This window comes from Polyodon spathula, chromosome 26 (genome assembly GCF_017654505.1).
Source record: "Polyodon spathula isolate WHYD16114869_AA chromosome 26, ASM1765450v1, whole genome shotgun sequence".
NCBI classification, from domain to species: Eukaryota; Metazoa; Chordata; class Actinopteri; order Acipenseriformes; family Polyodontidae; genus Polyodon; species Polyodon spathula.
This window is the reverse complement of record NC_054559.1, coordinates 9,377,797-9,394,099: the sequence shown is the minus strand read 5'-3', so window position 1 is coordinate 9,394,099 and position 16,303 is coordinate 9,377,797. Positions and strand designations below refer to the sequence as shown.

The window sequence follows — 16,303 nt, the reverse complement described above, 5'->3', positions numbered from 1 at the left end:
GTTACCGATGCAATGAGCCCGGACATATAGCCAGGGATTGTCCGATGATGGAGGTAGACCTGGCAAGAAAACCTGGTCGGCAGTAACAGGTAAGAACACTGGGGAATGTCGGGAGGGCCCTTATCAATTAAGAGTACAGGTCGGGGATAAGAGTACTAATGCATTTGCGGACTCTGGGTGTGCACATTGATTCGACAAGCTCTCTTGGATGGGGTAGCCTGGGAGCCACAGGGTAAAGTGGCTATCTCATGTATCCATGGAGAAACTCGGGTTTATCCCACCACTAAAGTTAGACTTACTGTTGATGGTTACTCAGCTTACGTTAAAGTGGCTGTAGCGCAATGTTTACCATACCCTGTTCTCCTGGGAAGAGACTGGCCGTTTTTTGATCATATTTTACGTCGGGAAATGGTCTTAGTTTCTACCAGGGGACAATCTAAGCAACGGGAGAAAACAATTGGCGAGATTTTCCCGTTACAATCCGACCTGTTTAACCCTAAAATCCGCCTGAGAAAAACAAAGAGAGAGCGCAGGGTGGAAAAATATGAGGGAACTCTGAGACGACAAGGGGAGGGGTCTGACTCAAAGGTAAACCAATCTTGTAAACGGCAGGGTAAAGGAGTAGGTGTTCAGTGTGACCGGGGCTGCGAGGTTACTGATGTGGAAGGTCACATAATAAAAGACACTCCTCTCAGTGTACCTAATCATTGGGACCGAGATATTGACCTGGGCTATGAACAACAAAATGATCCCACGTTACAGTATGCTTGGAAACAGGTTAGATATGTTGAGGGGAAGGATATGCAGGAAGGACAACCAGTGGTATTTCCGCATTTTTCTGTATCTGGGCACTTATTATATAGAATAACCCGGGCTCCCGGGACGGGACAGCTCGTAAAACAGTTATTGGTTCCTGGGCCTTTTCAGTTGGAAGTCATGAGATTGGCGCATGACATTCCATTTGCAGGTCATTTAGGAACTGAAAAGACCCAGGAACGAATTTTGGCCCGTTTTTTTTTGGCCAGGGGTTTATGGTCTTGTGCGGAAGTATGTATCTGAGTGTCCGGAATGTCAATTAGCTGCCCCTAAGTTAGTTCGCCCCGCACCTCTGGTCTCACTGCCAATTATTGGGGTACCGTTTGAGAGGATTGGTGTAGATTTAGTAGGCCCTCTGGAGGGAGCAGAGTCAGGATATCGGTATATTTTAGTAGTAGTGGACTACGCAACACGATATCCAGAAGCTGTTCCCTTACGCTCTATGAGTGCAGAAGTAGTAGCAAATGAATTGGTTAAAATATTTTCTAGGGTGGGAATCCCGAAAGAAATTCTCACTGATCAGGGCACTAATTTTATGTCTGGCTGTATTCAGCAATTATACAAATTATTGAAAATCCGTTCAATTTGAACCTCAGTTTTTCATCCTCAAACGGATGGGCTTGTTGAACGATTTAATCAGACTTTAAAAAGTATGTTGCGCCGCTTTGTAGATCAGGAGAAACGTAATTGGGCTAAACTGCTTCCCTACTTGCTCTTTGCAGTTCGTGAGGTACCACAATCCTCAACGGGGTTCTCTCCATTTGAGCTCTTGTACGGTCGGCAGCCGCGGGGTATCTTGGATCTCATAAGAGAAGGCTGGGAAGAACAGTCAAAAGACTCTAAAAATATAGTGAAATATGTATTACAGCTACGCGATCGCTTAGAATTAGTCGGTCGATTGGCACATGACAATCTCAAAGTGGCACAGCAGAAGCAGCAGCAAAGCTACAATAAAAATGCAAGAATTAGGAACTTTCGACCTGGAGACAAAGTGTTGTTGTTGCTTCCCTCATCAGAATCTAAGTTGTTTGCTAAATGGCAGGGTCCCTTTCAGGTTATTCGAGCAATTGGTAAAGTTAATTATGAGATCCGACAGCCTGGGCATCGGAAGGAAAATCAAATTTATCATGTTAATCTCCTCAAACCGTGGAAAGAACGGGAGGTCCATTTTATATCTCCCGAACAGGAGGGAGAGGACTATGGACCCTCAATTGAGCCAGTATCAGCAGCTGGGGTTCCGATGGGGGAACAATTAACTCCTGATCAACGCAAAGAGGTAAGCAATTTAATCAAAATGTTTGGTGATGTGTTTTCTAATGTGCCCGGAAGAACGCATTTGATTGAACACGCGGTTATCACTCCGCCAGGTCTGAGAGTTAGACAGAGACCATATCGCATTCCAGAAAGTCGGAGAGATTCTGTCCGGAGGGAGGTGGAGTGTATGTTGAAACTTGGGATAATTGAACCTTCCCGAAGTGAGTGGTGTAGCCCAATTGTACCAATAGACAAACCAGATGGGTCACTATGGTTATGTATAGACTTTAGGAGGGTGAATGCTATCTCTAAGTTTGATGCATATCCCATGCCTCGGGTAGATGAACTCTTAGAAAGGCTGGGGCGAGCTCGGTTTATTTCAACTTTGGATCTGACGAAAGGATACTGGCAAATTCCATTAGCAAAAGCCTCTTGTGAGAAAACGGCATTCTCAACCCAGATGGTCTTTTTCAATTTTGTACTATGCCGTTCGGATTTCATGGAGCTCCCGCAACTTTCCAGAGACTGATGGACAAGGTATTACAACCTCATCGAGAGTATGCGGCTGCTTATATCGATGATGTAGTCATATACAGTTCTTCCTGGAAAGAACATTTGAGTAGATTAAAAGCCGTCCTACAGTCTCTGAGGAAGGCGGGGCTCACAGCGAACATGGCAAAGTGTGCTATTGGAAAAGAAGAAACAAAATATTTAGGTTTCATAATGGGTAAGGGTAGAGTGAAACCATTGGTTTCAAAAGTCCAGGCTTTGTTGGATTCACCTGTACCTACCACAAAAACCCAGGTGAGATCATTGTTGGGATTGGCTGGTTATTACCGCCGCTTCATTCCACACTTTTCCACTATAGCCGCCCCTCTCACTGATCTCACTAAAAAGAACGCTCCAAATAAAATTAAGTGGAGTGCAGAGTGTCAGACGGCTTTTAAGTCTATTAAAACTAACTTGAGTTAGTAAGCCCGGATTTCAGCCGAGAGTTCATCCTTCAGACCGATGCATCACAGACTGGTCTGGGGGCGGTTCTGTCCCAGAAAAAAAATGGTATAGAACACCCAATACTGTATATTAGTCGGAAGTTACTGCCGAGAGAACAAAGGTACTCTGTGGTAGAGAAAGAATGCCTGACAGTAAAATGGGCGGTGGAGTCCTTAAAATACTATCTTCTGGGACGACCCTTTGTACTCATTACAGATCACGCCCCTTTAAAGTGGTTAGACACAATGAAGGATTCAAACGCTAGGATTACGCGGTGGTACCTGGCGCTCCAACCCTTCGCCTTTCAAATAAGGCAAAGTGCAGGTAAGTTACATCAAAACACTGTTTTTTTTCCCGGGAGGGAGGGGAAAAGGAGGGGTTAGAGGTTTCCGAGTGTTCCTTCGGCTCCACTCTGAGGGGTGGGATATGTGATGAGTCAAAGGGGTTTCGGTCTGCAATTCAGCCTCCCAACAGTAGAAGGCATCAAACCAACTCGGGACTTCCCTTACCAAGGTCTTGTGACCATGACAAAAGTCATCTTTTTGAGGGGCTGCACCTTGGTGAGGGGCGGAAGTACGAGTATGTAAATTCCAGCCACTGGAGTCAAGTGAAGTTAAGGATACCTGTCAGTCTGGGATTGGTGATCCACTGACTACCGAGGCGGCATTTGCATACTAAAGGGAACGTGCTACTGTGTTCGGGGTTGGTCCTGAGGAGTAGAGGCGGGGAAAAAAAGGCTGGAGGGAAGTACGTGTGGGATGGATTGTGTTATTTACTTTTAATTACGGACGGAGGCCTTACTAACTTTTCTCCTGTTTTTATTCCTTTTTGTTTCATTTTGGATTGAGCAGATCACGAAGAGGATTAAGAGGCTTCCGCTCCTTTATTTGTGATTACTCCAGCACTCCCTCCCTCACATCCTCCTTTATTGTTTTTTTTTTCTTTTCCGTGTAATATTAAATAAAATTTTAATTTTTTTTTACACGTAAATCGCTGTCTGGAAAATCCATTTTTACTCACATGCCTCACAGGGCACTAAAAAAGAAATGCATGTTTTAAACATGTATTTTAACAGTACCTAGTTAAAACTAAAACCTAGGGGGGTACTTGAGGCCCAAACGCTCCAAAACATTCTTCGTGTTAAACACTTTTTTCCATCTGTTTTAAGAGAAGTAAAGAAACTATGACTATGGAAAATCAAAGCCTTCCTTATGTTCAGGGAAACCCTGTCAGTAGGCGAGTACAAAGCTGTATTTTCTTAATTGCTTTCAAGGCTGAGTGATCCTCTTTGCCTGGCAGGAGTTTTCAACGTCTTTGTTTTACTCCTCCAGGGAAAGAAAGCAGAAACATTTGCCCTACTGGAACTCCTCAAAGAAAATGAGAGGAGATAATACATCTGGGAAGGTGATATTGAATTATGTCCTGATGTTGCAGTGTGCCTCGGGTAGATGCTGTATTTTGAATAGTAAAACCGTGAGCTAGGGGAGACATCCTTTGATCTGTTAATCTGGTGATAGATGACGTTTTCAAGCAACCGTGGAGAGAGCAAGACTTTTGAAACAAGGGATAATTCCCCCTTGAGCAAGGTGGAGAATAAAAACAAATGCAAATCGAATTAAAGAAGACACAACAAACAATGTGTACAGTGCACAAGCACATTTCAATGCATGAACATTACATCAGACAAAAAGGAAATTGTGTACAAGTAATTGACTTCTGTGCCTTCATGAAGTTTAATATTAAACAAGGTAGAAAAATCTCAATATCTATCGCAAGTTAACAAAATACTGTATATTACCAATGCAATATTATTTAAATATTAATCTACATTTTGAATAATACAAATGTGAGCATTTTCAAACTCACAGAAACTTTTTTTCCTTTTTTTAACACAAAAGGATGAGAGCCAATCTAATCAGGAGGCCTTTGAATGGGTGCAATAGCAAAAGCCATCCTATTAATTCATGAAATTAACTGCTTTTAAAAATGCAACTGGACACAGTCATACTTGGCTTTGCTAATCGTGTTAAATCTAAATGATACCGGTACTTATTATTTTGCAATTCCTATGCTTAGTTTGCTTTCCTAATATACTGGATGCGGACTTGCACAAGCATTTGCTTTATCTATGAAATTTAAACAAGTAAATCAGGTATGTCAATAGGGTTTGGGAGACAGAGAGCGAAAATAAAGCAAACATGCTACCCTAACCACGTGCACCAGGGTATTTCAATGCAGTTTCTATGGTGATTTTAGAAAATCAAATGCAGCCTCTGGAACTGAGGTTGTTTTTATCAAGCCAATATGAACATGCTGCAGCTGAACTGGAAAATAATGCGATAATTTACTCAGCATGAATCTTACAGGAACTTAGCTGGAATAGAAGTTTTGAAGAAATATTAATTGTATCATGAAGAGATTCTAAAAAACAAATTATATATATATATATATATATATATATATATATATATATATATATATATATATATAGAGAGAGAGAGAGAGAGAGAGAGAGAGAGAGAGAGAGAGAGAGAGAGAGAGAGAGAGAGAAGAGAGAGAGAGAGAGAGAGCTGTAAACAAGTATATATAAATATATATTTTTATGTAGTTTGCAAAATTGATGACCTTAAAAGTTCAACCTATGTTTTCCTATCATACATACACTTTGACTTATGCATTCTGAAGCCCATTTAAATCGGAGCAGGGGGTTCAGTCCATTGCGACTGGATTGTTCAGGAACTTGTGTGCTTTCCTCACAATGAATCACAATGAATGGCACTATGTGCCACTTGTTGTAATGTGCTGTCATCACACAGCTGTATCACAATGTTACTGCATCTGCTCTGAACTGCGAAATGTTAATTAAAAAGTATTACAAAACTGAGACTGAAATTAACAGAGAATCAAACTGGGTTGTCCACAGTATGACTTTTAATTAAGCACAACATAATCTGTTCCAATTATGGGATGACAGTTCCTGTGCTCATTTGCTTAATGGGGTGTCAGACAATTCTTTTAAATATTTTGTTGCATGGCATTTTCACTAATGATGGATGTAAATTCATGTTCTAGACCTATGTTATAATCAATGCCTCATAGTTTGTTGTTTTGTATACAATTTCTGGGAAATGTATGTGTTTACTAAAAAAGAAATATAAAAAAAAGGGCTTGATCCATTCCGGATTTTACTATGAGCTTGATTGAGCACCACGTATAGACAGGTAACTCAGCTGTGTCTAAGTAAGCACACATTAAAGCCTGGACTGGCTCAAAATGTTAAGCAAAACAAGTCTTATTGCTATCCCTGCACTGATTGGATTCTATGTACTACGCTGCTGCAAGCTGGAAAAAATATCCTCCTTGCAGTGAAATTAACTGTTATAAACCCACAAGCCCAACACTGCTCCACTATTCCATACAACCAGTCTTAATAGAAGCAGCCATGCTTTTAATATCACCACTATGCTTATTTTATTGCTAATTACCAAAAGCCCAGAGGCAGTGTACTGGGTCCGGCACAGAATTACACAGTGGTTCCTGTGATAATACTTTCTCCAGCATTTATTGCATACCTAAACACTAATATTCATTTGAATGTTGCCTTTCATCACTTATCCTGGATAATTACCAATTTAGACCACAGAATTAACATAATTAAATATTCTCCTCATAATATTGTATAGTCAAACAAAGAGCCAAAATTAGATGCAAATTCAGACAAATGTTTGATTGTGGTAATAATCTGTTAATTTTGAAAGAAAAAGTTATATTAATAACTAGGTTTAAGCATGCTGGAAACCAGAAACAATTCGTTATTTGTCTTTTAGGCACACTAAATATCCATGCCTTGACTTTTCTTTTTGTTTTATATTAACTCTAACTCCCAGAGGCGATTGCAACTCATCCTCACATCTCAGTAACCAATCACTGACATACATGTATATGCAAGGAATACTCGGGACATTTCTAACTGCTATATATAGGAAAAAATATCTGTTAAAAAAACAAATACATTTTTACCATAATGTGTCCACCTGGTATAAAAATGTGAGAATTTCAAAGCAACGATAATATACATTTGGTAAGATTTACTGTAATTATTTGATGGCTTATCCCATTCCTTATTACATGATGAAAATCTGCAAATGAAGCATTTAAGACATGACTTTCAAGAGCAGCTTGCACATTTGAAAAAGATGGCTTTTCCTTTTAAGATTTTCATTGCCTAATTAATTTAACAGCACCTCATTACATCTGCAGCTTTCACACTGCCACAGTACTGCACCCTGGCCATATTTCAATAGAAAAATGGCATAAGGACATTATGATTGGTTATTCAAGGGGTATATGAACTAGTGCAAGCTTGATGATGGAATAAACCAATTTGTTTGGGGTGAATATACAAGTTAATCTACTAATTGCTTGGAAACAATGTAATTGCTGAATGATGAATGTTCAGTATTTAGAAATTGGCATCTTCAGATGAGAAGATTTATTAGTTTAGCAGTAAAGAGTGTTTCCCACTTACTGGATGCTTAGATGAATATCCCTTGATGACAAACAAGATAAAGTATCAGCCATTCAGCATTAAAAATGTAAACTGGCAGCTGCTTTTAATTGCTGCACTGTATTAGGAGCAAACATGACACTGACTTCAGTTTAATGTGGAAAACTCAACCAGTTGTTTAAGTTTAGCATTGTAAATTGGTACCTTTACAATATGCAGTTACAATACCACTATTACCTTTGATTTACTACACTATAGTACACAGCAGTTTTCATCCTGGGAAACGTTACGGTCAGCTGTTCACATACATTTAAAGGGAAGCAGGTACTAGTGAGATTTTACATGTTGCCTTTACAACACCCAAAAAACCACTGTGTAGTGTAGTATATCAATATTTATCGAATACGTTTATTCTTATCACCCAAGGTCCACCTGCAGTATCGAATGACACCCATAGAAAGCCTACCCCACAACTACCTCCCTGATGATAACTGAGAAGAATTAACGAGCCTCCAGAGAACCCATCCACCTTCACAAGCACATCATTAAAAATACAAGCCATTCTGCTGAATTATTCATCATCAAGCTTTTCAAGGAAATCAAAGCAGTATTAATGCACTCATTATTTACTATATAGCCTGTATTGCAAGTCATATTAAATTGAAATATAGCAACAACTTTAAAGAACAGGAGGACAATGAACCAATTTAGGTGAACCTTTTAAACTCTGACAAGTTTCAGAGACTGAACACTATGTACGAATCATAACCCTGACTTCAAAACACAATCCAAATAATACCAACCTTAAAATAGTAAATATACAAATGATTAAGTAAATTACCACTGTGGCATTTGCAATACAGGACATTTATTACTGTGCAACAGATGGTCATTTGCAAGGTAAAATAAAACCTTGACTTCAATCATTTACTGCCTGTAAACACTAGGCACCTAATTTGATTTTTTTTTTTAGATGGACATCTTATCAAGGGAACAGTAACTATGGGTGTTGTGCAATTATAAATCCTGCTAGTTTTGTGATTCGTATGAGCTCTGTGTGCAGTGCATTGAGCCTTTTTACATTGCTTTGGAGCACAAATGATAATAGACTGCTCAGCTCACAACAGTGGCGGGATATTTTATAAATCACATGATTGCAATCTCACAAGTATTGGCTAGTCGTTGGAATGCATTAGACACTTGTCCTTGTCTACAACGACTACTGTACATAAAATACAACAGTTCAACCTGATTTTATAAGTAAAGAAGACATTTCTATATTGCTAAATTTATGTGGATCATAACATTATACATTATTTTTCGATTTGTGTGTCCTAAACATTTTATGCTTAGCATGTTGTAAGCATTAGAGCAAATACTCTGGTAAATCTTTTTTATTATTTATATAGATATTCAATGATTAAACTCATGTTTATTACAAGTGTCTACCATCACTATGGGCACAGAAGTAAACAGCCTTCATTTCCAATAAAACATTTGTTCATAGAAGGCAAGTCTATTTTTTTCTATAAACACTGGTGGTGGTTAAACATATTAACCAGTATTGCTTTTAACTTTAATCTTTTGAAGTTTGCAGCAAATAATTTTTTTTGAAAAACTGCCAAGACAAACTTTCAACATAAAACAACCTTTTTATAAACCAATAATGATTGTAAATTTCTCAGGGGCAGTTCCATATATCTGACACAGATTATCAGATAGGAAACACAGACAGTTTAGTCTCTCTGCAGCAATGGGCTTTCAGAGTATTGCAGCTTCTGAACAGTTTTAATTCAAACAGAAAAAAACAAAATCTTTCTATTTTAATTTCAATGGCATGAACTGGCCCAGTGGTCCTTGCTTTGTATGGATCTGCTAAGAACAGAATACACATCACTGTGCAAGCACTCATAATTTCCAAAATACTGAATAATAATAATAATAATAATAATAATAATAATAATAATAATAATAATAATAATAATAATAATAATAATAATAATAATAACATACCTGCTCATGGTACTCTATCCCCATGCTCAAAGTGTTGATCAGGATTGCTATCATAATCCCACGGTTAAAGTATTTACTTTCCACAATCGTTTTCAGTTTCTGGCAGAACAAATCCCAGCATTGTGCAAGCTTGTTTTTTTCCTTTGGTTTATTTTTTCTCCTGGACTGGCAGTTCCTGCGCTCTATGCCATGCCTCAGGTCCTGTGTGAACTCATAAACCACGTCGGAGTCGCCGCTGTCAGAGTCACTGAGATCTAACTCAGGGTTGTCCAGTATGCTTGTACAGTAGGGGCATTTGGTCAGCTCACAGGATAGCAGGCTGGGCTGATTGCTGGTAACTGAACAAGGCATATTGAGGCCAGAGAGGCGGCTGGTAGTCTGATACACACCTGAAACACAGAGGCATTATTTAGTATTTTTCGCAGATATTTGACATGCTCTACTCAAAGAATGTCTACTGGGCCTAAAAAAATGACAATAATGTTGACCATTTTCATTTGTTTTATATACTGTACTAAAGGCAGCCACACACCAGACACAATGCAATTTTTCACTGGGCAACAAGATACTTTCGCGGCAACGTGACGATACACACCAGAAGTGACAAATACACGACGTCACAGGTTTAAAAACTGACAGATCTATAAAGCTATTAAAACTTACTATTGACAAAACTATTATCAAGACTGGTACATATTCGTCAACATAATGTTGAAATTATTAGTGTCTTCTCTGACTGTATTATATGGCAATAAATCATGTACTCCAGGCTTATCTAGTTCCTTCAAAATTGACTCCCATATATTGTCTTTCAAATCTGTATCTGTATAATTGCAATGACCTTTGTCATAAAGCTCTAGGTTTTTTTCCAACGGCAAATATTATTGTTTCCACTGTCATTCTGGATACTGCTTCACCCTGCTGGACCACATGCATTGAGGCTGTTCTCTGATTGGTTAATTCCATAGTTGTCGCACAAAATGTCGTTGCAGTTTCGCTTGTCGCATCACGTCTGGTGGGTAGCAGCCTTCAGCGTACACATTATTTATTTGTTGGACATGCACAGATTATCTCTGTTTATCTACACACAGCTGTGTTGCATTAAACCATAACTTTGCTATAATTTACTTTTGTTTAATGCAGTGTGGATGGATGATTTGTATAGGTTGTGTTGATCGAGTCCAGATTTGAAAACGTTTCCTTTCTTAGTATTTGTGAACTTTTAGCTTATACAAATCCAGGAGTGCTGGAATTTTCCTGTAATGCATACATTTATATATTTAAGCTTGTTGGCAGGTTGAGGAATCAATTCCAAAATCCTTCATAGGCTTTGTGAGAGCTTTAATTGGTTTTAAGTTTGGCATGGAAACAGGTATGGAGCTACTTTAGAAATTCAAGTTCTAGGATGTGCTTCAGTGCACTGTCTCTGCACAAGTCTTTTTGCAGAAGTCGTGATTTTCTACAAGACTACATAAAGCAAAACTCCCTCTTCCTGCAGTATGTGATAGTGTGCTTTCTGTGCCAGTCTTAGCTCATTAACGTTGATTATACATCTGTGTCTTCTTTGCTGATTTTTGTGGAAGTCTATGATTTTGCTTCAGGGCACTATGAAATCAACAAACTAACAAGTTGAGGAGACAAAAGAGTTAAGCAACAGAGGAGACGAGTGAGTGGAAAGTGCTGGCTGTGTTTCCTCTTGATAATGTACTATGAGTACAAAACACATTCAGTACCAATAAGTGCAGGGCAAAGGCAGAACATTAGTACAAATGTAAATGAATCAGTTAAAGCAATGTCTAAATTAGGACAATTGACTGCTGCACTCTGAAACTACGAATATTGAGATATCTGCCTTAGTGATCATGTAACTAATTAAGAGCAAAAAACTAAAACATAACAAAATGAATATATAAATATATGGTAACCGAACTGAGCCACTCTCTGTGTACTGAGGCTTATGCACCAGTTTCAGAAACATCTATATAACATCTATGTGACCCCTAGAACGACAACAAGAGATAAATGTGATTGGATGCCACCTGGGACAGAGTGATGGAAGGCAGACAGAAGCTAGAAAACATGTAGAATTGTCCTGTAATGGTAATCATAAGCACAACATAATAATTAGTCCATCACTCCACCTGCACAGAAGGGCTTGCAGTTACAGCTGTCCCCACATTGCAATTTGTTTTGGGGGTGAGACTAACATGTGCTGGGCTGAAACCTGGCAGCTTATTAAGTTCAATGATACTGGTATGCATTACTATTCTATTTATTTTTTGTCTAAAGTGCTTACATTGAAAGTTATGAACTACATATACAAAAATATGGTATGCATGTGTACTCCTTGCAAAAATGTAAATCAGTCTGATTTATATTCTACACAGTGGCCAAGTAACTGCTAAAAGACAGCCCTTACCATGCTCTCCCACAAACTGGTGCATCTTCCCATAGGGATCTGGGATGCTGATATTACCTGCTTCCTTGCTTAGACTCATGGGGTGATTGCTGTTTCTTTTCCCCTTGGATTTTGGCATTGTGCTGGACCTACTACTGGACATGGAGGAGACGATGGTGGGGTAGTTCATGCCTCCGTTAATCCCGTTGATGTGTTTAACATTCCCTGCTGCATTGTAAGACTTGCATCTGACCTGTGACCCTTGGAAATAGCAGTCAGAGTGATAGATGCTGTGAACTGACTCTGTGCCGGGTGAGGGGCTTTGAAGATTGGGGGAGGGCGACTGAAGCATTAACCGACTCCCAGGTCTCATGGATCTCATCTCCATGACATCACAGATCTCAGAGTTCCCCCTGAGGGCACGGGGACTGCCGTTGCTGATGTGGTAGTGATGGTGGTGGTGGTGGTGGTGATGGTGAATCAGGTGGTGGATTGATCGGATTCGACGCTTGTTTCTACACCTTCTGCCCTGTCTCTTAATACTGCCACCACTGATGCTACTGTTGGGGTTGACTTTCTTCCTCCTCTTGTTCTGCCAGTTGCTGTACAGCCTCCCGACTCGACGCTTCACCTTGCGATAGAGATGGCTGATGTACTTGAGCAGCTCCTCGTAGCAGCTGCCTGGCTCCGAGTAGCTGGCCAGTGTGCTGTCGTTGGAGAGATAGCGGGCGCGCTGCTCCTGCATGAGCTGGTTTTCACGCTGCTTTGTCTCTGAGAACTGGGTTGCAATCACAACCAGGCACAGGTTAATCATAAAGAACGAGCCCACCTGGAGGAAAAAAAACCAAAACCCCAGAACTTTACAATTACATTCAAAAAACCATTGCTCGCATTTATAGCAACACTCCGCCTGCACCCTTGATAAGCATGTACTTAAAAGTGTCTGGAGAGACCTCTAGGCACCAATGCAACTTGTTTATTCTGTGCACTTGAATGGTTTTGTGGGCAAAGAAACAAACAAGCTGTATTTGTTCACTAATGCAGGCGATCTTGCTATAATTGTTTCTTTTTAGAAACTTTATTATTTTATTAAAACAACATATTTTTTACACACGGTTTATTGCTACAGGGCTGCTTTGATACATATTTTAGCCTCCATCCTTTTTCTCTAAACACTGCTCACTTTACACCATAATGAGTAATAATACAGTCACCAAAGCTGGGACAGCCACAGGGCACTGTCTATCCTGGTTCTCTCTTAATCATCTTTATCAAACAAGGGCATCTCTGCCAGATTATAGGCACTCTGGGTTTACTCCTTTGTTATTAAAAAATATGATCCTCTTTCTTGGTAAAGTATGACAATAGTATATCCAGAAAGATGCTGATGCAGGCTTCTTCAAGTGTTGTGTTTATAGTACATTACCATTCCTTTGCTTATATCAGAAGACACTTGCACATGATTCCTATATTAGTAGTTTATATCATGCTAAGCTGAGCATTACTGAAAGTGATTAAACGCAGCATTAAAATGTCAGGGCAGTAATGATGTGTATATTGAAAAACAAAAATATACTTACGATTATAAGTAATATAAAATATATAAAATTGTAAAAAGAATGTGCATCCATAACATAATACATGATATCCACCCAACCTTCCAAAGTTATGACCTAGAAAAGCAAATAAAACAAAAAATGCCATTAGCACTGATAGCATAATATGGTTGAAATCTAGGTTACACTTTATATTAAGGTGCTGCTTATTAATGTTTTATAAATATTTTATACATATAATAGATGCTTAATAACTATGTTATATAGTGTTAATAAACATCATAGAAGGTTTACAACCATGCAATAGCCAATGACATAATTAGAGTTTTATAAAGGGTCAGATTCTAGCCACCTATTCTACTTTGGGATGCTAACCATGTACTAGCCATAGATGGAATTATATTTTTATAAAGGGGACCGTTTTTAGCCATATATTGTACTTTGGAATGTTTAACGTAATTCTGTCTATGGCTATAACATGCTTATAAACCATCTATATCACTTTATTAACACTCTATAACAGAGTTATTAAGTATTTATTATAAATTTACAAAACATTAATAAGCATCACCTCAAGTGTTACTGAAATCTAATTAGGCAAAAATCAGCAGCAATCAGAATTAATCTTCCAAAAAAAGGACAAAAGTGTTACACTTAACAATTTGACCAGACACACAAGTTCAGTTATGCCTTTAGAAGATCAATCACAAAGTGGGTACAATGGCAAACCTTTTTTTTTGTTGTTATTTTATAACAGACTGAGTATTTTAATGAATCATATTCCCTGTTTGGGTGTCACTGTAATGAACTGGCTTCTCAGGCCATTACATTAAATGGAAAGGCAAGGGCTGGATGCGAATTGCAAACCACACAGTTCAAAGATAAACCTCTTATCATTCAACTAAAGACCCAGCTCTGTAGTCAAGAGGCATGTCTTATGCTAATGTAGGTATAATTAACTCATCAGCCGTTAGGAGGAGATTCACTGCAATATACTTTCATAACTTTAAATTAAAAAGCTAAATGTTAAAAAAACAGCACCTGGCATGAAAAAAGAAAATGTTTTTTAAAAACTATTTGTATTGCTATTCCAATTAATTCAAGATCCATTACTGCTGAAGAGCCCTGATGATTCACAATTAAATATGTATCTATCTGCAGCAGTTTAAAGGTCAGACTGACTCACAATAAAATTAATATTTACCAGTGTTCATTGAATTCTCCTAACCCTTGCATGCTCATTCTCTGTTAGGAGAAAGAGTCAATATGAAGAAATTGCCTGGTTAAGTAGATCTGGTATAAAGTAAAGCAGCCATGTAAAGTTTTATGACAAAAAGCCTATTTGATATATAAAAAAGGTTTTTCATGGTTTTGACCAATTTACTGGCAATGATTTTGAAAATCATCATTATTATAATAACTGAAGTATAGACACATATCTGTAAATATAACATTGCTGCTGTTATTTGATTTAATTTAACATTCCTTTACAGAAGCCGATATAAAGTTTACATTCAGTGTTCATGTGATAACCGTCTAAAATATATTAAAAAAAAAAAACTCAGAAAAACAAATGTACACCCCTATAGTACATACTTTCATTCACTATTTCTTTTTTAAATTCATCAGCTCATCCCCAAACCAAAGGACAGTATTAATATTTCACAGAATGTATTTTATTCTTTTATTCAATGAAAATAAAATTTAGTTAGATGCACTGCTTATGTCGTGGTGGCGCCTGGGAAATGGCTGGAAGATTCAATTAAAATGATCGGCAGCTCCCTCCAGCAGGCTGGCTTATCATCAGGATTGGGAAGCAGAGACTCACAGCTGCGTGTCTTCTTCTGATCACAAACTGAAAGTCAGAGCAGCTGATTCAAATTCAGTGCTGTTCTGAGACAAGAGGGAGGGGCAGAGCAACCAGCACAACAGAACACAACAAGGCAGTTTTTCCAGCAACAACATGGGAGCGACATCGTGTAAGAAGGGCATCATTGAAAAGTGAGAGCAGTTAGAAGCAGTTTGAAAGCAGATTGACAGCTGAAGAAACTTAAACTTACAAATAAATAAATAAATAAACTAATTAATTCATTAATTCATTATTATTGTTATTATTATTATTATTATTATTATTATTATTATTATTATTATAATAATAATAATAATAATAATAATAATAATAATAATAATAATAATAACAACATGGTCTTCAAGCCATTAACCTGTGACACCTGTGATGTGGGAAATCCGAGAAAACCCAGCAGAGCTAAACCAAGTGTACGTAAAGTGCCCCATGATCCAGGACTTGCTTAAACTAGTAAGTATGCTAGAAATGGAGCTGCAGGAAATGAGACAGCAAAAGGAGCTTGAGGAGCTGGCCCCACCCACAATTCTTGGAAGTCTACACCCCTTTCAGACTTAAAGCCACCAGGGAGGTAGAAGAGGGTCAAAACAGCTGGGTTCAGGTAGGCAGAGGCAGGGGAGAAAGAAAAAAAAAAAAACATTGTCAAACACAACCACCAGAAATCAAAACATCAAACAACCAACATCAAGAGAAAAGTGATGGCCAGACAGCAAAAGAAGGGAGGTCATGATTGTTGGGGACTTCATATTGAGAAACACAGCAAGTTCAGTTCACAGAATGGACCACATTACTACAACAGTGTGCTGCCTTCCAGGAGCCTTTGTCACGCACATCACTGAGAACGTGGACAGGCTCCTAGAACGAACAGGAGATGACCCGGTAGTTGTCGTCCACATAAGTAC

The 16,303-nt window shown here is 38.5% G+C and overlaps 1 protein-coding gene across 1 annotated transcript in view; it reads right to left on the bottom strand.

Moving 5' to 3' along the window:
• The window catches only part of LOC121300795 (voltage-dependent T-type calcium channel subunit alpha-1H-like), a 75,224-nt gene that overhangs the window by 43,659 nt on the left and 15,262 nt on the right, over positions 1-16,303 (bottom strand). The window contains exons 6-8 of the mRNA XM_041229671.1: positions 13,562-13,654; positions 12,003-12,810; positions 9,584-9,972 (exon numbers count right to left, since the gene is read on the bottom strand). Of these exons, the coding sequence (XP_041085605.1) occupies positions 9,584-9,972; positions 12,003-12,810; positions 13,562-13,654 (1,290 nt within the window). The remainder of the gene's footprint in view (positions 1-9,583; positions 9,973-12,002; positions 12,811-13,561; positions 13,655-16,303) is intronic.